The sequence below is a fragment of the Gymnoscopelus braueri genome, assembly GCF_963280865.1.
Source record: "Gymnoscopelus braueri genome assembly, chromosome: 15".
Classification (NCBI taxonomy): domain Eukaryota; kingdom Metazoa; phylum Chordata; class Actinopteri; order Myctophiformes; family Myctophidae; genus Gymnoscopelus; species Gymnoscopelus braueri.
Window position 1 is genome coordinate 41464562 of NC_137620.1, and position 23479 is coordinate 41488040.

A 23479-nucleotide genomic window follows, 5' to 3' on the forward strand; every position below is an offset into this window, starting at 1 on the left:
TTTTCAGGTTTCCCCTTTATTATGATCAAGCTCACCTGTCTTGCCATGACTTATTTGTAATCCTAGAGGATATTAGAGTGTTTCACTATAATATATGAGTTCACTGGAGTCTGGAGGAAGTGGAGAGAGTGTGGAACTAGTGAGAAAGTCGAGATATTTTACTAAAATACACATTTTCTGCCATACTCTACCCCAAATAAATACCCCTGATTATCTTGTAACCTTGTGTCACCACCACCAGGCTTTTCCACAGGAAATGATGGTGTAGTGTGAGAGTCCAGCTGTACAACGTTCAACCACAAGCTGAAACTGTTTGTGCTACACATTCACTGTCTTTTTAAAACCACTGCCTCCTGCAAACATCCAGGAAGTCCCTCCCTTTGCCTCTCCCACTTCTCTTCAGAAGAAACGAAACTCAGAGCTGTTGTTTTCTCTCTCAGTCTCTCTTCAGAAGAAACGAAACTCAGAGCTGTTGTGTGTTTCTCTCTCAGTCTCTCTTCAGAGTAAACCAGAGTGTTGTGTGTTTTCTCTCAGTGTGAGTGTGGTTGTCAGTCAAATGGCAGAACAGCAGGAGAAGCAACAGACATGTGAGCTGGACCAGGACCAGGACTGCTGTTGTTCTGTCTGTCTGGACATTCTAAAGGAACCAGTGACTCTACAGTGTGGACACAGTTACTGTAGAAGCTGTATTGAGGGTTACTGGGACCAGTATGAGGAGACTGGAGTCTACAGCTGTCCCCAGTGCAGAGAGAGCTTCAGTCCCAGACCTGTTCTGAGGAAGAACACCTTGCTGGCTGAGGTGAGATGACCTTACAAGTTACAACCACACATTAAACTACATGTTCTGCTACACAAAACTCCTTGTTGACTATTGTGATAGATGGTATACTATATGTTGGTTATTTACTACACGTTATGTTATGTATGTTGATATTGTCCACAAAAACTAAGAATATTATTTAGATAGCATGTTAGACCAGTGGTTCTCAAAGTGGAGTTTGGGGACCCCCAGGGGTCCATGAGGGGGTTCCACCTGGGGACCCCAATAAAATGTGTTAATAGAGCATCACAGTCTGTTTAACCACTGTAACCCTATACATCAGCTATTTGAACATTGCTGATCTACAAGCTCACAATGCATCACAACACGATATGCAATCTTTTTAAACATTTTAACAACATAAATCTTGTGTGGAGGTCCCTGGCACAAAATATTTTCAGATTCGTGGACAAATACATATTAATTTGGGGGTCCTTGACATGAAAAGGTTTGAGAACCACTCAAACCACGCAAAGACCCAAATTCGAATGTGACTCCTGGTCTTGTCACACTTTAGTCTAGTTTAGTTTAGTTTAGTTTAGTTTATTAGCACATTGAAACAGATGCTAGGTGTTATATTATCTTCTTTGCAGTCTACAGTACTTACCTTATGCTGTCATTTTGTTGACTAGGGTAATTTACTCTGATCTTTGACTGTGTTAGTCACTGGTTAATCATTAAACTCTAGCGTCCCTATTCTTGCCATGTCATTCATCTTCTAGTTCTAACAGAGTCTACTAAATGCTTACATTTTTACAACATACTGTAAATAAATCAACTTTATGGAATGCAAAGTTCAGAACCACAGTGTTCAGATAATGTTACAATGATCTTACTAGATGAACTAATACCTGTAATGTCTCACTGTGTTTATCACCATGAACCTCACAATGACTGTGTTGTATTTGTCATCAGTGAGTGACCTCCCCTCCTCTTCTCTTTACTTCCAGCTTGTGATGAAGCTGAGCAGTACAGGAGGTCAGCAGTCTTCTGTCTCTGCTGCTCTGCTGTACGCCGGTCCAGCAGACGTGGCCTGTGATTTCTGCACCGGAGCCAGACGTCGCAAAGCTCTCATGTCTTGTCTGGCGTGTCTGGCCTCTTACTGTGAGACTCACCTCCAGCCTCACTACAATGTCCCTGTGTTGAAGAAGCACAAGCTGGTCCCAGCCACCAACAAACTGCAGGAGAAGATGTGCTCCAGTCATGACAAGCTGATGGAGGTGTTCTGTCGCACAGACCGCCAGTGTATCTGCTATCTGTGCACCATGGATGAACATAAGGGCCATGACACGGTGTCAGCTGCTGCAGAGAAGGCAGAGAAACAGGTAGGACCACCATCACTTGAAGATAAATCATAAGAGAGATCATGTTTTAAATATAGAAGCAGAACTAAATGACCATGTCAGAGACATTAAAAGCACAAACCAGGGTGTTGTACAATAACAAGTATTGAAGGATGAAGTACACTCCTTTTGGACCCAATGAAAAACAGACGCGATTGATCACTTTTCATATGGTATATATAACCCATTCAATCTGGGAATGCATCTCTGTCATTTTAGATTTCTTTGGCTATTCAAAAATAGCAGATACACATGCTCATAGCGTGGCACCGAGTGCAGCGCTATGAGCTTGTAGATCTGCTCATTTTGAAAAATCGTGAAGATTTGTGCAAATCTTTGAATACATATTTCTTAAAGCGAACATTTGTAACTGTCAAATGTCTCAACAAATGTCTTAATTATCTGAAAAACTATCGTTGCTATATCAGTGGCACTCAAACCTTTTCTTGTCAAGGACTCCCCAAAATGTTGTTTTAGGCCGCCGATCCCCATCAAAATATGTTGTTCCAGGGACCCCCAGAAGCAAAGATTTGAGTTAAAAATGTTGTTTCAAAAAATGTATTCAAAGATTTGTACAAATGTTAAAGATTTTTCTAAAATAGCAGATCTACAAGCTTGTAGATCTGCTATTTCTTAATAGCCAAGTTATAAAAATAATTGTTATAGCTAAAATCCCAGATTGAATGAGTTAATTCATCTTGCCCCTGCAAAAGTGTATTTTGAGGAAGTTACAAAGTTGATTTAAGATGATGTGTGGATCCAAATCTCACTTGTCCTGATTGGATAGAATTGGTATCCCGACTTGAAAATGTGCTTTGTTTACAAGCCAAACTGTCTCTTCCTGTTTCTTGCAGAAACTGGTGACAAGTCAGGAGGAAGTCCAGCAGAAGATCCAGGAGAAAAAGAAGGAGCTGAAAGACCTGAGACAGGTCATGGAGGCCCTGAACGTGAGCTGATGTTATGATAATAGTTCTTGTTTGTGTGTTTACTGTGATGCTACTGTATATGGATGAGAGACAGTGCCTTGTGTCATCAGAAGCACTAAAGAAGTGGTTCTCAAGCCTTTTCATGTCAAGGACCCCCAATTAATATGTATTTGGCTGCAGACCCACATTTGAAAATATTTATGTGCCAGCAATCCACATATAAGATTTGTGTTGTTAAAATGTTACAAAGTTATTCAAATGTTTTCACATTCTATCAAGATGTTCTTGAAAATAGCAGATCTACAAGCTCACAACGCGTCACGACGAGTTCGCCATGTGTTGTGAACTTGTAGAATTTTAGGCTATTTTAAGTGGTTAAACAGATTTTTTTTTGTTTTGGTTGGTTAAACAGATGTTGATGGTATATTAACATATTTTTGGGGGGACCCCCTGGAACCCCCTGAAGGACCCCTGGGGGTCCCTGCACTAAAGTACCCAGAATGACAGTAAAGAACAGTGACAGTAAAGAATACATCATATCATGGAACTTCTGGAATGGCCAACAATACTTATGTTGTGACTGAATGTATTCCCCACAAAGTTCTACACTTACATGAGAACTTATAACCAAGAGTTTCTTTCTTCCTTTCGGCATGTGTGTGCGTGACGGTGTGTGTGTGTGTGTGTGTGTGTGTGTGTGTGTGTGTGTGTGTGTGTGTGTGTGTGTGTGTGTGTGTGTGTGTGTGTGTGTGTGTGTGTGTGTGTGTGTGTATGTGTTTTCAAATTAACCCAAATGAACTTCCTGTATTAGCCTGTTTTTGTCCAACAACAGTCAACATGCATGTGTGTGTTTTCACTTTAGTGAGGGAGCCCTGGCTAGGAGTGGAGTTTTGGAAGGGAGGTGCGCTAGTTGCTGCTGCTAGTTGCTGCTGCTAGTTGCTGCTCTAGTTTAAATATGAATTAATATACAGTGGGAATCAATCCAGAGGAACACATACTTCTGTCCATTATTCTTTCAGGTCATAGGATGACAATTTCAAATATTAATCTCTTTCCCATCCACAAATAGTTCTGCTGTCCCTATTTTGGCCATGTAATTAAACTAAAATATGATTAATTTGTTGCTATGTTTAACAAAATGTGTTATTTTCACTACTTTTGTGCAACAGTGTCACACCACAAAGTAGGGCATTATTTATTTTAAGAAAAAAATCATATAAAGTGGAAATATGGATATAAAGGTTTTCTGCATAACAGCGACAATACAGTATTTTTGATAGTTTGAATGTGAGCTTGAACAAGCCTAAGTTTATCCAATAAAACATTAATATAATAAGCTGTACTTTTCATGTCCTAGTCATTTTCAAGAGCAGTGGACCTTAACCAAGAGATTAATGAAACACTACTCTGTTGGGTTGATAGTGTCCTCAAACTAAATATTGTACAATACATTATGCCTTTACTCTGATATTTGCTCAAGAAAAAAATAGTTTAATTTGTATTGACGGCAAAATCCTGCATGGCTATAAGCAAACGAGTGGTGAACGCTGCCCCCTTGTGTCCAAAGTGAAACATAACCTGAAACAGAATCTCATTTAATGTAACTTTGCATTCACAGTATTGTTTGTTTTTGTTTTGTTTTTAGAATTCCACAAGTTTAACAAATACTACATTCAATTCTCACTGGAAAAGATTGACACAGTGAGGCTTGGAAAGGGAAAGCTAGTGATTATTATGAGGTCCTATTCAGAGGTCTGAGTGTTTTTAATGAATGGTTCCTTGCTTTCCTTCCAGAATACAGTAGCCTATTTTTGCATATTGTCAGTTGCTTTGCTGTCAAAGCACAAGAGGTGTTGACCGTTCTGTTGTAGAACAGAGAGTTACTATATTCCATTTCCCCTTTTAATGCTGACCTTTTCTTAGTCATTAATGAAGTTGTAATTAAAATACACTAGAAGGTAACAGACTGTACAATGAAAGATTATGGGCCTTTAAATTGGTCTTTACACCTAGGAAAGTATTAAATCGGCAAGTTACAAAATACTATAGCTGATCTACAGTGACGCTACTATATAATAAAAAATGCCTAATAACATAAGTCATACTACATAAGACGCCGTGGCGTGCACAATAGGGAATATGTTTGATAAAGTGAGAGATACAGACAGAAAAACAAAAAAAACATGAAAAATAAAACAGTTGAATTTGACAATGCTCCTGGCATTTCTCTCACTTAATCTGTAGGAACTTGATCTTGTTTCCTGAAATAAAACACAATGAATAATTCTATGAACACTTCAGGTGCAACTCCAGTTAGCTACTTTTTACTCTATATGGTTCTGAGAGGACAACAAAAGAATGCAGATGACAAGCAATGACACAACAGCAATAAGGCATCATTGAATTGCCCCCCCCGTGTAATTTTCAGGTTTCTCCTTTATTATGATCAAGTTCACCTGTCTTGCCATGACATATTTGCATATCTGCAAACATGCAGGAAGTCCCTCCCTTTGCCTCTCCTACTTTTCTTCACCCCCGTTCCGGGAGCAACGATAAGACATCCGGTTTTTGAGCTAGCAACAATAAGGTTTCCGGTTGCCTTCAAAGTAAGCATTTAATGTTTTATGAAAGACATAAATGCATTTCGAAAAAGACATTTATACAGTGGTGGAAAGTAACTAAGTACATGTAATCAATTACTGTACTATGCATTTTGAAAAATACATTTATACAGTGGTGGAAAGTAACTAAGTACTACTCCACTACATTTCAGAGGCAGATATTATACTTTTACTCCACTACAATTATTTGAAAACTAGTTACTTGTTACTTTGTATATTTTTGATTATTATTACAAGACCACTTCAGCCCTATTTAAACTTTGGAAATTTGAAAATAGCCGATCTACATGCAAAAGATTTTTATATTTATACAAGACCACTTCAGCCCTATTTAAACTTTGACCATTTGAAAATAGCCGATCTACAAGCAAAATATTTGTATATTTAATTACATTTTGATACCAGTACTTTTACTCAATTACATTTAGAATTCAGGACTTTTACTTGTGCAGAGTATTTCTACATTGCAGTATTGATACTTTTACTTAAGTAAAACATTTTAGTACCCGCCACTTTTTATTTTACACACGTCTGGCTTAGCGGAGAGTGTGGTGTTGTAGAGGAGGTCTCCCTGAACGCGTGCGTACGTTCAAAGTGTTGCCTCGCGGAGCCGTCTCCTGTGCAGCGCCCACTATTGTCTGAAAGCGGCACTTTTTGGCACTTTTCTGACCTCTGACCTCACTGGACGGCCCGCCACTTTTTATTTTACACCTCTCCGGTTTAGCGGAGAGTGTGGTGTTGTAGAGGAGGTCTCCCTGAACGCGTGCGTATGTCCAAAGTGTTGCCTCGTGGAGCCGTCTCCTGTGCAGCGCCCACTATTGTCTGAGAGTGGCACTTTTCTGACCTCTGACCTCACTGGACGGCCCGCCACTTTTTATTTTACACCTCTCCGGTTTAGCGGACAGTGTGGTGTTGTAGAGGAGGTCTCCCTGAACGCGTGCATATGTCCAAAGTGTTGCCTCGCGGAGCCGTCTCCTGTCCAGTGTCCAATTTGTATCCACCTGTTTCCGCGGGAATTTACTGGAGTAAAAATCCTGTGTGGGAAACATCCTGCGGGGGGACCGGAAGTAGGAAATAGCGGCTCAGTGTGTTTACATTTGCCAGCAGAACGTAGCTGTACTGCGAACGAGCTACGTTCTGCTGGCAAATGTGAACACACTGAGCCGCTATTTCCTACTTCCGGTCCCCCCGCAGGATATTTCCCACACAGGATTTTTGCTCCAGTAAATTCCCGCGGAAACAGGTGGATAGGCTATGAACTCCTTTGAACAGCATTTATCCATTTAGATAAATTATTAATGTTTTAAATCCCTTATTGTTACACAGAAACATAATATGTGTTGTATAGAAACATAAAATGTCATTTAAATGCTTAATTTATAGTTTTAATGTGCAAATTAACCGTTTTTCAATGGCTCCTTTTTGCTCTAGAGGATACTCTTATTCTGAAGAGATCGTCCACCAGAAGTCTTATAGTTGCTCACGGAACACTGTTCTTTTCTTCAGAAGAAACGAAACTCTCTCTCTGTCTCTCTTCAGAGTAAACCAAAGTGTTGTGTCTTTTCTCTCAGTGTGAGTGTGGTTGTCGGTCAAATGGCACAACAGCAGGAGAAGCAACAGGGATGTGATCTGGACCAGGACCAGTTCTGCTGTTCTGTCTGTCTGGACCTTCTAAAGGAACCAGTGACTCTACAGTGTGGACACAGTTACTGTAGAAGCTGTATTGAGGGTTACTGGGACCAGTATGAGGAGACTGGAGTCTACAGCTGTCCCCAGTGCAGAGAGAGCTTCAGTCCCAGACCTGTTCTGGGGAAGAACAACATGCTGGCTGAGGTGAGATGACCTTACACGTTACAACCACATAACTGTAGAATACAACTCTCGTAGACGTATTTATGATTCTGATGTTTTCAATCTACGAGAGTTGTAGAGTTCACCCCCATGGACACAGGGACTTTCTGCACTATACCCCGTAGACACTCCAAACATATACAAATTGAAAATAAAGGTGCTTACCCCCACGGTCAAAATGTTAGCTCTCGCTACGGGGTAGTAGTTTAATGTAATAATCTATATCTTTCAATAAAGAATTGTTTTAATGCCGTCTGTGGCCGATTCTGTCGGAAGTTCCCAATGGGCGGTAGTGACGCGCCCATCTGGTGAAACCCGGAATTACACTCAATGTAAACGGGAAGTAAACGAGGGTGAAAATGGAAATGGCGTTCAGCCACAGACGGCATTAAAACACTTCTTTGTTGAAAGATATGGATTATTACATTAAACTACTACCGCGTAGCGAGAGCTAACATTTGAGGCGTGGGGGTAAGCACCTTTATTTTCAATTTGTACATGTTTGGAGTGTCTACGGGGTATAGTGCTGAAAGTCCCTGTTTCCATGGGGGGTGAACCCTACAACTCTCATAGATTGAAAACGTCAGAATCATAAATACGTCTACGAGAGTTGTATTCTACAGCTACAACCACATTAAACTACATGTTCTGCTACAGCAAACTCCTTGTTGACTATTGTGATAGATGGTAGTTATACTATATGTTGCTTATTTACTACACATTATGTTATGTACGTTGATGTTGATAATGATATAATACTAACAATGTTATTTAGATAGCATGTTAGACCAGTGGTCCTCAAAGTGGGGTCTAGGGACCCCCAGGGGTCAATAAGGGGGTTCCAGGGGGTCCCCAACAAAATGTGTTAATAGAGCATCACAGTCTGTTTAACCACTGTAACCCTATACATCCACTATTTGAAAATTGCCGATGTACAAGCTCACATAATGCATGTATTTTTTTTTTTACATTTTAATAACATAAATCTTGTATGGAGATCCCTCCCTGATATTAATTATTTTCAGATGGGGGTCCGTGGACAAATACAATATTAATTTGGGGGTCCTTGACATGAAAAGGTTTGAGAACCACTGGTTTAAACAGATACTAGGTTTGATGGTATCTTAGTTTCTTTACAGTCTACAGCATTGGTTCTCAAAGTGGGGTCCAGGGGGTCCCCAGCTAAATGATGGATAGTTAATAGGAACCAAATGAACCCTTATATGGGTCTGTAACTCTGAGAGTGTACAAATGGAACCAAATGAACCCTAACGGGTCCATTTGGTTCCATTTACACTAAGAGTTAAATTAGCATTGATTTTACAATATAAATTGGGGTCCCAGATATAGAAATGCCATTAAACGGGGGTCCGTAGTCTAATGCATGTCAAACTGGGGGTCCATGAAATTAAAATAGTTGAGAAACACTGCTAGAGCTGTAAAGATCTTCTCTTATGGGTGGTCCCTGGCATATCTCTTCAAATGGGGCTCTGTGGGCTAATAAGTGTCAGTTAGGGGGTCCTTGACATGAAAAAGTTTGAGAACCACTGGTCTACAGTACTTACCTTATCGTGTCATTTTGTTGATTAGGGTAATTTACTCTGACTGGGTTAGTCACTGGTTAATCATTAAACTCTAGCGTCCGTATTCTTGCCATGTCATTCATCTTCTAGTTCTAACAGCGTCTACTAAATGCTTACATTTTTACAACATACTGTAAAGCAATCAACTTTATGGAATGCAAAGTTCAGAACCACAGTGTTCAGATAATGTTACAATGATCTTACTAGATGAACTAATACCTGTAATGTCTCACTGTGTTTATCACCATGAACCTCACAATGACTGTGTTGTATTTGTCATCAGTGAGTGACCTCCCCTCCTCTTCTCTTTACTTCCAGGTTGTGATGAAGCTGAGCAGTACAGGAGGTCAGCAGTCTTCTGTCTCTGCTGCTCTGCTGTACGCCGGTCCAGCAGACGTGGCCTGTGATTTCTGTACCGGAGCCAGACGTCACAAAGCTCTCATGTCTTGTCTGGTGTGTCTGGTCTCTTACTGTGAGACTCACCTCCAGCCTCACTACAATGTTCCTGTGTTGAAGAAGCACAAGCTGGTCCCAGCCACCAACAAACTGCAGGAGAAGATGTGCTCCAGTCATGACAAGCTGATGGAGGTGTTCTGTCGCACAGACCGCCAGTGTATCTGCTATCTGTGCCTCATGGATGAACATAAGGGCCATGACACGGTGTCAGCTGCTGCAGAGAAGGCAGAGAAACAGGTATGACCACGATCACTTGAAGACAAATCATGAGAGAGATCATGTTTTAAAGATAGAAGCAGAACTAAATAACCATGTCAGAGACATTAAAAGCACAAACTAGGGTGTTGTACAATAAAAAGTATTAAAGGATGAAGTACACTCCTTTTGGACCCAATGAAAAACAGACGCAATTGATCACTTTTCATATGGTAACCCATTCATTCTGGGAATGCATCTCTGTCATTTTAGATTTCTTTGTCTATTCAAAAATAGCAGATACACATGCTCATAGCGTGGCACCGAGATTTGTGCAAATCTTTGAATACATATCTCTTAAAGCGAACATTTGTAACTGTCAAATGTCTCAACAAATGTCTTAATTTCCTGAAAAACTATCGTTGCTATATCAGTGGCACTCAAACCTTTTCTTGTCAAGGACTCCCCAAAATGTTGTTTTAGGCCGCCGATCCCCATCAAAATATGTTCCAGGGACCCCCAGAAGCAAAGATTTGAGTTAAAAATGTTGTTTCCAAAAATGTATTCAAAGATTTGCACAAATGTTAAAGATTTTAAAAAATAGCAGATCTACAAGCTTGTAGATCTGCTATTTTTTAATAGCCAAGTTATAAAAAATAATGGTTATAGCTACAATCTAAAATGACACAGATGCGTTCCCAGATTGAATGAGTTAATTCATCTTGCCCCTGCAAAAGTGTATTTTGAGGAAGTTACAAAGTTGATTTAAGATGATGTGTGGATCCAAATCTCACTAGTTTTTACCTCGTATATGAGTTCTCTTTCTCCTGATTGGATAGAATTGGTATCCCGACTTGAAAATGTGCTTTGTTTACAAGCCAAACTGTCTCTTCCTGTTTCTTGCAGAAACAGCTGGTGACAATGCAGGAGGAAGTCCAGCAGAAGATCCAGGAGAAAAAGAAGGAGCTGAAAGACCTGAGACGGGTCATGGAGGCCCTGAACGTGAGCTGATGTTATGATAATAGTTCTTGTTCTTGTGTTTACTGTGATGCTACTGTATATGGATGAGACAGTGCCTTGTGTCATCAGAAGCACTAAAGAAGTGGTTCTCACACCTTTTCGTGTCAAGGACCCCCAATTAATATGTATTTGGCTGCAGACCCACATTTGAAAATATTTAAGATTTTAATATATAAGATTTGTGTTATTCAAATGTTTTCACATTCTATCAAGATGTTCTTGAAAATAGCAGATCTACAAGCTCACAACGCGTCACGACGAGTTCGCCATGTGTTGTGAACTTGTAGAATTTTAGGCTATTTTAAGTGATTAAACAGATTCTTTTTTTTTTTTGGTTGGTTAAACAGATGTTGATGGTATATTAACATATTTTTGGGGGGACCCCCTGGAACCCCCTGAAGGACCTCTGGGGGTCCCTGCACTAAAGTACCCAGAATGACAGTAAAGAACAGTGACAGTAAAGAATCCATCATATCATGGAACTTCTGGAATGGCCAACAATACTTATGTTGTGACTGAATGTATTCCCCACAAAGTTCTACACTTACATGAGAACTTATAACCAAGAGTTTCTTTCTTCCTTTCGGCGCGTGTGTGTGTGTGTGTGTGTGTGTGTGTGTGTGTGTGTGTGTGTGTGTGTGTGTGTGTGTGTGTGTGTGTGTGTGTGTGTGTGTGTGTGTGTGTGTGTGTGTGTGTGTGTGTGTGTGTGTGTGTGTGTGTGTGTGTGTGTGTGTGTGTGTGTGTGTGTGTGTGTGTGTGTGTGTGTGTGTGTGTGTGTGTGTGTGTGAAGCAGAGCTCTGCAGAAGCAGCAGTGGAGGCCAGTGACAGGATCTTCAGTGAGATGATGGTCTCCATTGAGAGAAGACGCAGTGAGCTTAAAGAACTGATCAGAGATCAGCAGCAGACTGCAGTGGCTCAGACTGAGGCTCTCCTGAGGCAGCTGGAGGACCACATGGAGCAGCTGGAGAGGAGAAATGCTGACCTGGAGGAGCTGTCCAACACTGATGACATCATCACTTTCGTTCAGGTTCCACACATGGCATTTTACTGTTTGGTTTTGACTCATTTAGGAGAAATCGTCTTCATATTTCATCTCATTCCATCATGTCATATTATTATTACATCATAGTATATTACATAACATGACATTATTAATGATGGTAGTTACTAATACTAATATAGTTCTAGTATACAGTAGTTGTACAGACCATAATAATATTGTCAGAATTAGGCCTGTCACAATTATTACATAATTGCCTAATCACAATTATTTGAGATAATCACAATTATTTTCCACAATTGTCATAATTGTAAACATTTTCCAAAAATAGCAGATCTACAAGATCAGCTTCTGAGCTTGTAGATTGTCTATTTCCACTATTTTGTCAAATATTTTGAAAGTATAAAATTATTCAATATCTGCCCTGTACAATTTGTGTTCGTTCATAGATTGGAACGGAAATGTATATTTTTATTGATATATTCAATGCCAAGAACACAATCACATTGTTAATCGCAATTATTTGCATGAGAATTAGAGACAAATTAAATCATCATTCGTGTGCGCGCGCGTGTGTGTGTGTGTGTGTGTGTGGGTGTGTTTGTGTGTGTGTGTGTGTGTGTGTGTGTGTGTGGTCAATGAACCAATTTATTGATCTCTTGGTTTAATGTTCTTCCATCCCTGTCTATACTGGTTTACTTGTCTCTCTCCAGAGTTTCCAGTCTCTCTCCAGTTCCAGTGGATCTCCAGTCTCACCCAGTGTGGTCATCTGTCCTGTGAGGTCCTTCACAGATGTGATTGATGTGGTGTCTGGTCTGAGAGACCAACTAGACAACATCCTGAAGACAACTTGGCCAGAGATATCACAGAGAGGTGAGATTTAAATGTGTTTCTTGTTTTTCTAACCAGCCATCATAGTAAACATGGATTGATGAAGTCAGAAGGCAACTGGAGATATTTGAACTGGAGCAGACTGATGGTACACAGGTTGGCTGTCTGTCAGATTGGACAGAAACATTGAAGAATTTAAGCAAGAATATTCCTCAAAGGAGAGGTTAGGGTTAGATTTAAATGTCTTTATTGTTTTAACCGGCCCCTATACTGTACAGTACATTTGTAAGTGTTGAAACAGTTTGTACAGGTGGGAGTATGTCTGGGAAGGCTACTAAAGCCTGTAGTATGGGGGGCAGTAAATTAGTCTGACCTGTGTTTCATGTCACCCGCTACAGTATATAAATGCACCATTTACCATTTTTTATTATTATCATCATCATCATTATTATTATATTTTCGTTGTTAATAAATGATCTTGAGGAGTTCTCTCTCCTGATTGGATGAAATGTGTAACCCACCCGAAAATGTATTTTCTGTTTTACTGAAGAGCTGGGGAGACTGTTACTGAACAAACACTATATAATAGCAATGATTACTATCAAGCTATAATAGCTTGAACTTTTTGACAAAACCCTTGGAACTTCAGTTTAATCCATTCTTCAATCAGATGTCTGTCATATATGCTATATATGTGACTGTGCCTTTAAGAGAGCTACGTTACGACACTGCCGTAAAGCAGGCCTGTTGTTGTCTCATACAGTCGTATGTTGTGACCTCCTGTAGGCTCACGCTGTATGTTTTACATGCCTGAAGTCAGCAGTAAAGTCTATTGGATTTGACCCTTTGTGTGGACATAGAAATCCTTTACAATGTCATGATGACCTTTACTGTTTTCTTGTGTCTCCAGTTGATGTTTTACATCCAGCGGAGCCTCAGACCAGAAAGGACTTTTTACAATGTGAGTCCATGTTGATGCAGGTTCTGAACGTTGAAGTTTCATTCTGATATGTTGTTATTTAAAGCTCTAATGAGTTTGATCTGAGAGACTAACTCTAAACACAATGAGGTTTGAATTTTCTTTTGTCGTGTGTTCTCACAGATTCCTCTCCTCTGTCTCTGGACATGAACACAATAAACACATGGCTCTCCCTGTCAGAGGAGAAGAGGAAGGTGACTTTAACACAACAACAACCTTACCCTGATCATGCAGAGAGATTTACTTACCCTCAGGTGATGTGTACAGAGGGTCTGTCTGAACGTTGTTACTGGGAAGTAGAGTGGAGTGGTGGAGGGGTTCGTATAGCAGTCTGTTATAAAGACATCAGCAGACAAACATGGTTTGGAAACAATGATAAATCCTGGTGTTTAGAGTGCTCTGGTAAAAACTACAGTTTCATACACAACAATGTTCACACTAAAGTGTCAGGGCCTCTCTCCTCCAGAGTGGGGGTGTACCTGGACCACAAGGCAGGTACTCTGTCCTTCTACAGTGTTTCTGACACAATGACCCTCCTACACACAGTTCAAACCACGTTCACACAACCTCTCTATCCAGGGATAATGTTTGGATGGGGATTAGGACTAGGAGGTACAGCAGAGCTGTGTAAGACATGGTAGACATGTTAAGAATACTGATGATGATATTCAGTTGAAAACTAAAGCTTGTGTAAGAATGATGTGTACAGTATACTACACCATCATGATCAATCAATCCATTGTGTTCCTCTCATTGCATTTCTTTAATAAGCCTGCTGCAGACAATCATTATACAGTATGCCCTGTTATCTTGTTGATATTACTACAGAGCCCTCTGTCAGTCTGTGTAGATTGGTTCCCTACCTATGTTGAATGAACTTATTGTAAGTCGCTTTGGATAAAAGCGTCTGCTAAATGACTGTAATGTAATGTAATGTTATACTAAATGTAGTGGTTCTCAAACTGTGGGTCTGCACATTTCTAAAGTGACAATTTAAGGACTTTTAAGACCTATTGAATACCTCTAAAATATTTAAATAAAACATGGCATTACTGCGTCAAAAGTAATAAACAAACTATACTATAAAAACTGGTGAAACATTGGCCAAATATTACCTGACTTAGAGACAGAAAATGTGATAATAGCTGATCTACATGCTCACAACGCCTTGCAACGCGAGGCTTTGTGAGCTTGTAGATCTGCTATTTTCACAATATCAATGGAGTTACACTAAATGTAATGCTTCAACTCCTGCAATTCCAAGTGCTTGTCAGGGTGGGTGGTCCCCAGTTCAAATATGATGCTTTTCAGGGGTCCCCAGTTCAAATATTATTTTGGGGGGTCCCCTGTTCAAATAGGATTATTCTGGGAGGTCAGGGCTTGAAAAGTGTGAGAACCACTGGTGTAAGGTCTTACTCCTCAATGTGTCAATAGGGTATTGTGTGTCAACGGTTATTCGATTTAATCATTTATAAAAATATTTGTGTAAAAGTCAAACTTGTGTCTATGCTACATTGTTCCCTGCACAATGATAATAATTACATATTATACATAGTGTAAATATAATGCTGAGTTTGCTTTTATCCACTTTCTATGTTTTACTATTTGAACACTTAAACAATGTTGCCAGTAATCTTCAATACGTGTTCTATATACATGTAATTACTTTCCATCAGAGGCTTCCACACATAGATTCATAATGAATGACATCATTGACATGCCATATCATCATAACTCATTAACGTTGGATTACAACTGGACTTTGTATCATTTATTACTTATTTTCCCGTTGCACAATGATGAATGAACTGTCTCTTTTCTTCAGTCAGTTTTAGAACTTCTTCAGCAAAATAGAAGATGTTTTCAAGTTCACATAACTTTCTCAATAGTACAATAGACCAGTGGTGTAAAGTAACTAAGTACATCTACTCAAGTACTGTACTTAAGTACAATTCAGAGTTATTTTTACTTTACTGTAGTACTTCCACTTTTTAACATTTTATTGGACAGAAATGTAAAAACAGCACGAGTACAGTCAAACACTTTGTCTAGAAGGATAACACCACAAAAGTCCTTGCGGTCTTGTTTCCACTGTGGTCCTAGGTACTGGGGGCATTGACCCTTTGACTATCTTAAAACTACATCCCATCACTCAAATACCCCTTAATTGCCTCTGAGATGTAGTGGAGAATTAATAGTCACTAAGTCAGTCAATAGGCTGTTGTTTATCTATAACCCAGTGGTTCTCAACCTGTTCAGGCTGTGACCCCCAAAAATAATCATAATTGAACTGGTAACAGACTGTACAATGAAAGATTATAGGCCTTTAAATTGGTTAATTTAGCAAAGCTGTAAAACTGCACATTACGAAATACAGTAGCTGATCTGCAGTGAAGCTATTTTCGCTATTTTAAAATGGTTTTCAAAATAAAAATTAAGGAAAGTCATAAGACGTCGTGCAAAATAGGGAATATGTTTGACAAAGTGAGTGATACAGGCAACACAGCTGTAAAAAAAAAAAAGAAAAAAGATAGGGGCGTTCGCTGGCCTGGCGGTCCAGGCGCATACCACATATGCTGGTAGTCCAGCTTGACAGCGTGTGGCGGGTTCGACTCCTGGTCCCGACGACCTTTGCTGTATGTCATCCCCCCATCTCTCCCCATTTCCTGTCAGCCTACTATCCTATCAATAAAGGCAGAAAAAGACCCCAAAAATATCTTTAAAAAATAAATAAAAATACTTGACCCTATTATAAATTAGTCTATCGTGTCTGTCAAATTCATGCAGTTTTAACATAATTCACCACTATGTGTTTCAAGTTTCAATTCAAAAATCCAATGTGTGGCCCTTCACTCACTTTATCAAAGTCAGTTTGGCCCCTATAGATTCTTTTTTGCACCCCTGTTTTTTATGTCCAGTGAAGTCGAGACCTACAAAACCAAAACATCTGGGGAAAAATGATTGTTTTTCTAAAAACATCATTCAATCATAATATCTCAGAATGTGACATGTTATGCATGCACAGTAGACTAATGATTATATTTCAGAAACTGATTCCCTGGGAAATACATATTTCAAAATGATGGCAGACGCTTATCATGTTTATTAACCACTTAAACCCCATAAGGGTAACCAGAGTCCCTCAGGGCTCAATACTAGTGTATTTTTTTGTTTTGGGTTATTGTGGGGAAAGCTTTCGCTGAAAATAGCAGATCGACAAGCTCACAACGCGTCGCGCTTGACGATCGGCTATTTTCTGTGACCACTATACGGATGCTGGGGTTTTTAAGTGGTTAAAAATAAAAAAAAGTCCTAATTATATTTGCTGTATCATTTTGTTTTGTTTATTTAGTCACAAGCTCTCTTTAATGCTTTTCATCAGTTATACATTTATGAAAATCACAGACAGACTTAAAGGGCCACTTCCCTGCTTTTGAACCCAAATCCTGTTTTCATGAAGTCGAGGACAAAATAAAGATGATTTGGCAGTGCTTCTATGTTTTTATTTTGAATTTGGAATGTTTACTCTGTGACATCACAGGGTGAACCTCAGTTCCTCCTATAGACTGGACTACAGTGTTTCCTGTATACTGTAGTTCCAGTCGGAAATGAGGCGCAGTTTACGGAGCTAGTTCAGGCCAGGCAACTCAAGGGATTGGGCTAACCGATCAGGTGACTAAGTCACATGCACTCTTCTCCTGGTCGGTGAGTTATAAGTAATGCTCTGCCTACCTATTCAGTCTGGTTGCGCTCTTCTGCTGCTCTGACGTGCGACGCTGCTGCTGCTGCTGCTCTGCTGCCGAGATCCTGCCGGATCTGCTGCCTTGCTTGCTCCCTCTGCTGCTGCCCATGAAAGTCATCCCACCCGCCTCCCCGGCATCCACCTGTAGGCTCTGTTTCTAGATCCCCTTGGGGGTTTAATTCATTCCCTGTAAATGCTAATTGGCATGTAACATTCATTAAAATGTTATCCTTACATGGAATGAATGGATTCAGAGGCCTGACGCCAAACTATGCTTCCTCTTGTTTCTATACCATGCTCAAGCTTGCTAAATATATATTGCTAATAAATATATATTCTAATCCAATCTAAGAGTTGTCTGACTGAACTATACTAATATCAGCTGGAGTCCTGTGTGACTACATCTTCTCATGTGTGTACGCTCCAAATAGTTCTGCTGTCCCTATTTTGGCCATTAAACAAAAATATGATTTATTTTTTGCTATGTTTGACAAAATGTGTTATTTTCACTTCTTTTGTGTAACACTGTCACACCACAAAGTAGGGCATTATTTTAAGAACAAAATCATATAAAGTGTAAATATGGAGATAAAGGTTTTTTGCATAACAGCGACAATACAGTATTTTTGATAGTTTGAATGTGAGCTTGAACAAGCCTAAGTTTATCCAATAGAACATTAATATAATAAGCTGTACTTTTCATGTCATAGTCCTTTTCAAGAGCAGTGGACCTTAACCAAGAGATGAATGAAACACTACTCTGTTGGGTTGATAGTGTCCTCAAACTAAATATTGTACAAATCATTATGCCTTTACTCTGATATTTGCTCAAGAAAAAAATAGTTTCATTTGTATTGACAGCAAAATCCTGCATGGCTATAAGCAAACGAATGGTGAACTCTGCCGCCTTGTGTCCAAAGTGAAACATAACCTGAAACAGAATCTCATTTAATGCAACTTTGCATTCACAGTATTGTTTGTTTTTGTTTTGTTTTTAGAATTCCACAAGTTTAACAAATACGTACATTCAATTCTCACTGGAAAAGATTGACACAGTGAGGCTTGGAAAGGGAAAGCTAGTGATTATTATGAGGTCCTATTCAGAGGTCTGAGAGTGTTTTTAATGAATGGTTCCTTGTTTTCCTTCCAGAATACAGTAGCCTATGCTTGCATAGTGCCTGTTGCTTTGCTGTGAAAGAACATGAGGTGTTGACCGTTCCATTGTTGAACAGAGATTTACCATATTCCATTTCCCCTTTTAATGCTGACCTTTTCTTAATCATAAGTTGTCTGTCTGTCAGTCTACCTTCTAGTGTATTTTAATTACAATACAAGATTATAGGCCTATAATTTGGTCTCTACACCTATATGCTTTTCTATTCCATGTAAACCAACAGCCAATGCCTAAAAGTGTGTATAATTTGAAACTTGTGTGTTCTGAGCTTTTTCATCTGGACCATGTACATAACACAGCTATGAATTACTCTAGGAGAGGTTTCATAGCACACAATGTCATGGGGATGGTTTTTTTTTTACAGTGAAGTCAAGACCTAAATAACCAAAGAATCTGGGGGAAAACATTTTGTCCATCATTCAACCATAATGTCTCAGAATGTGACATTATGTATGCGAATTAGACTAATGATTATATTTCAAAAACTGATTCCCTGGGAAATACATATTTCAAAATTATGGCAGACACATCATGCTTATTGAAGAAATATTGTGCAAACAAAGTACAACAATTACATCGGATGAAATGCAATGCAGAAGATGAATTTGAGCAAAATCCAGTTTGCTTCCAATGACAAGTGTACTAAACTATAGGTTACATGTTCATGTGTGTCCATGAGATCACGTGTCCCCTGACAGTTAAAGCTGTTAAACCAAAGGTCCAGTCGACTGTACCACTGTCCTGTCCACTGAGGTCACAATACTGAATGGAATTCATTCATCATTCAATTTGACTGGTATTTTCTCTCACTTAATATGTAGGAACTTAATCTTGTTTCCTGAAATAACACACACAATGAATAATTCCATGAACACTTCAGGTGCAACTCCAGCTGAACCTGAAGTGAGGGGACAACAAAAAAGAAGAAAAAAGTAGATGACAAGCAATGACAAAGCAGCAATAAGTCATCACTGAATTGGCCAACAGATGTCACCCTTGTATCATTTTCAGGGTTACCCTTTAGTATGATCGAGTTGTAATCTAGAGAGTATTACAGTACGTTTTAACAGCGGGCGACTCTCGGGCGATCACCGGCGACATCGTCCAAAAGATAAAGAAAATCCATCTTTTCATCGCCCATCGCCCTATCGCCAGTAGTCGCCGGCTCTCATAGACTTTCTTTATCTTTTGGACGATGTCGCCGGTGATCGCCCGAGAGTCGCCCGCTGTTAAAACGTACCGTTAGAGTGTTTCACTATAATATATGAGCTCACTGGAGTATGGAGGAAGTGGAGAGAATGTGGAACTAGTGAGAAAGTCGAGATATTTTACTAAATAAAAATACACATTTTCTGCCATAGCCTACTTTACCCCATATAAATAACCCAGATTATCTTGTAACCTCGTGTCACCACCACCAGGCTTTTCCACACAGAGGGGAAATGATGGTGTAGTGTGAGAGTCCAGCTGTACAACGTTCAACCACAAGCTGAACCTGTTTGTGCTACACATTCACTGTCTCTTTAAAACCACTGCCTCCTGCAAACATCCAGGAAGTCCCTCCCTTTGTCTCTCCCACTTTTCTTCAGAAGAAACGAAACCCAGAGCTGTTGTGTGTTTTCTCTCTCAGTCTCTCTTCAGAGTAAACCAGAGTGTTGTGTGTTTTCTCTCAGTGTGAGTGTGGTTGTCAAATGGCACAACAGCAACAACAGGGATGTGATCTGGACCAGGACCAGTTCTGCTGTCCTGTCTGTCTGGACCTTCTAAAGGAACCAGTGACTCTACAGTGTGGACACAGTTACTGTAGAAGCTGTATTGAGGGTTACTGGGACCAGTATGAGGAGACTGGAGTCTACAGCTGTCCCCAGTGCAGAGAGAGCTTCAGTCCCAGACCTGTTCTGAGGAAGAACACCTTGCTGGCTGAGGTGAGATGACCTTACAAGTTACAACCACACATTAAACTACATGTTCTGATACACAAAACTCCTTGTTGACTATTGTGATAGATAGATGTTAGTTATACTATATGTTGGTTACTTACTACATGTTATGTTATGTATGTTAATATATTGTTTGTCCACAAATACTATAAGAATGTATATTACATTGCATGTTAGACCAGTGGTTCTCAAAGTGGGGTCTGGGGACCCCCAGGGGTCCATGAGGGGGTTCCAGGGGGTCCCCAATAACATGTGTTAAAAGAGCATCACAGTTCGTGTAACCACTGTAACGCTACTTGAAAATTGCAGATCTACAAGCTCACAATAAATCACAATGCGATATGCAATATTTTTTTGAAACATTTTAACAACGTACATCTTGTATGGGGGTTCCTGGCACAAAATATTTTCATATGGGGGTCCGTGGCCAAATACATATTAATTTGGGGGTCCTTGACATGGAAAAAGTTTGAGAACCACTGGTTTAAACAGATGCTAGTTCTGATGTTTACCTGTTATCTTTATTTGCGTTTATTTGCATTCTACTTACCTTATGCTGCCATTTTGTTGAGTAGGGTTAATGTAATTACTCTGATCTTTGACTTTGTTAGTCACTGGTTAACCATTAAACTCTAGCTTCTCTATTGTTGCCATGTCATTCATTGTAGGCAAACATAATAGCAGATACAGGGTTCTGGCGGTGAAGAGTGTCTGCTAAACGCTGACATTGTAAATGTTTTACAACATACTGTAAAGCAATCAACTTTATGGAATGCAAAGTTCAGAACCACAGTGTTCAGATAATGTCACAGTGATGATGAACTGACCTGTACCCACCTAACTGTGGGAAAGGGGTATTGTGCATTTACTATCACAGTTACTGTTTTGTTTTTTTTACATTTGTCTATTGGGGTCTAACTGGGGTAAAGGGGTGTTGTGTATTAACTACACACAGTTATTGTTGTTGGACATTTTGTGTAAGTAGTCTCTGTTCCTTTAAGTGCTGGGCTGGGGGGAGTGTCTCACTTGAGTGTGCTGCCTGTATGCAGTAAAATGGAGCTCCAACTTGTAACGTTTCCAGATGAACAGCAAAGACAAACTTACCTTACCACTGCCTGGTTATTTGGTTCTCACATACTTTATAGACCTTAACCAAGAGATTAATGAAACACTACTCTGTTGGGTTGATAGTGTCCTCAAACTAAATATTGTACTAAATCATTATGCCTTTACTCTGATATTTGCTCAAGAAAAAAATAGTTTCATTTGTATTGACAGCAAAATCCTGCATGGCTATAAGCAAACGAATGGTGAACGCTGCCCCCTTGTGTCCAAAGTGAAACATAACCTGAAACAGGATCTCATTTAATGCAACTTTGCATTCACAGCATTGTTTGTTTTTGTTTTGTTTTTTAGAATTCCACAAGTTTAACAAATACGTACATTCAAGACATTGTAAATGTTTTACAACATACTGTAAAGCAATCAACGTTATGGAATGCAAAGTTCAGAACCACAGTGTTCAGATAATGTTACAATGATCTTACTAGATGAACTTACCTGTAATGTCTCACTGTGTTTATCACCATGAACCTCACAATGACTGTGTTGTATTTGTCATCAGTGAGTGACCTCCCCTCCTCTTCTCTTTACTTCCAGGTTGTGATGAAGCTGAGCAGTACAGGAGGTCAGCAGTCTTCTGTCTCTGCTGCTCTGCTGTACGCCGGTCCAGCAGACGTGGCCTGTGATTTCTGCACCGGAGCCAGACGTCACAAAGCTCTCATGTCTTGTCTGGCGTGTATGGCCTCTTACTGTGAGACTCACCTCCAGCCTCACTACAATGTTCCGACTTGGAAGAAGCACAAACTAATCCCAGCCACCAACAAACTGCAGGAGAAGATGTGCTCCAGTCATGACAAGCTGATGGAGGTGTTCTGTCGCACAGACCGCCAGTGTATCTGCTATCTGTGCACCATGGATGAACATAAGGGCCATGACACGGTGTCAGCTGCTGCAGAGAAGGCCGAGAAACAGGTAGGACCACGATCACTTGAAGACAAATCATGAGATAGATCATGTTTTAAAGATAGAAGCAGAACTAAATGACCATGTCAGAGACATTAAAATCAGGGTGTTTTACAATGGAAAGTATTAAGTACACTCCTTTTGGACCCAATGAAAAACAGAGGCGATTGATAACTTTTCAAAAATGATTTCATGTACATTAATCTTGCACTTCCAAAAGTGTATTTGTAAGTTACAAAGTTAATTTAAGATGATATGTGGATCCATACTAAACTGTTTCCAATTTCACTTGTTTTTACCCTGTTTTTACCCTGTATCGTGTATGAGTTCTCTCTCTCCTGATTGGATAGAATTGGTATCCTGACTTGAAAATGTGCTTTTTTTACAAGCCAAACTGTCTCTTCCTGTGTCTTGCAGAAACAGCTGGTGACAATTCAGGAGGAAGTCCAGCAGAAGATCCAGGAGAAAAAGAAGGAGCTGAAAGACCTGAGACAGGTCATGGAGGCCCTGAACGTGAGCTGATATTATGATAATAGTTCTTGTTCTTGTGTTTACTGTGATGCTATATGTGTGTGTGTGTGTGTGTGTGTGTGTGTGTGTGTGTGTGTGTGTGTGTGTGTGTGTGTGTGTGTGTGTGTGTGTGTGTGTGTGTGTGTGTGTGTGTGTGTGTGTGTGTGTTCTTGTTATTGTGTTTACTGTGATGCTATATGGATGAGACAGTGCCGTGTGTGTGTGTGTGTGTGAAGCAGAGCTCTGCAGAAGCAGCAGTGGAGGCCAGTGACAGGATCTTCAGTGAGATGATGGTCTCCATTGAGAGAAGACGCAGTGAGCTTAAAGAACTGATCAGAGATCAGCAGCAGACTGCAGTGGCTCAGACTGAGGCTCTCCTGAGGCAGCTGGAGGACCACATGGAGCAGCTGGAGAGGAGACATGCTGACCTGGAGGAGCTGTCCAACACTGATGACATCATCAC

At 39.9% G+C, this 23479-nt stretch overlaps 2 protein-coding genes and 1 pseudogene across 3 annotated transcripts in view; all 3 read left to right on the forward strand.

The window, feature by feature from the left end:
* The window catches only part of LOC308101575 (crossover junction endonuclease MUS81-like), a 121575-nt pseudogene that overhangs the window by 64220 nt on the left and 33876 nt on the right, over positions 1–23479 (forward strand). The window lies entirely within an intron of this gene.
* On the forward strand, positions 557–2178 carry LOC308102147 (E3 ubiquitin-protein ligase TRIM47-like; the record flags this gene model as incomplete). The annotated part of the gene is made up of 2 exons (XM_080451749.1): positions 557–799; positions 1771–2178. 2 exons carry the CDS (start codon positions 557–559, stop codon positions 2176–2178), a joined length of 651 nt encoding a protein of 216 aa, XP_080307875.1.
* The window catches only part of LOC308102148 (E3 ubiquitin/ISG15 ligase TRIM25-like), a gene marked incomplete at both ends in the record, with an annotated part of 32641 nt that continues 16465 nt past the window's right edge, over positions 7304–23479 (forward strand). The window contains 3 exons of the mRNA XM_080451750.1: positions 7304–7543; positions 9463–9837; positions 22207–22515. Coding sequence (XP_080307876.1) covers positions 7304–7543; positions 9463–9837; positions 22207–22515 — 924 coding nt within the window. The remainder of the gene's footprint in view (positions 7544–9462; positions 9838–22206; positions 22516–23479) is intronic.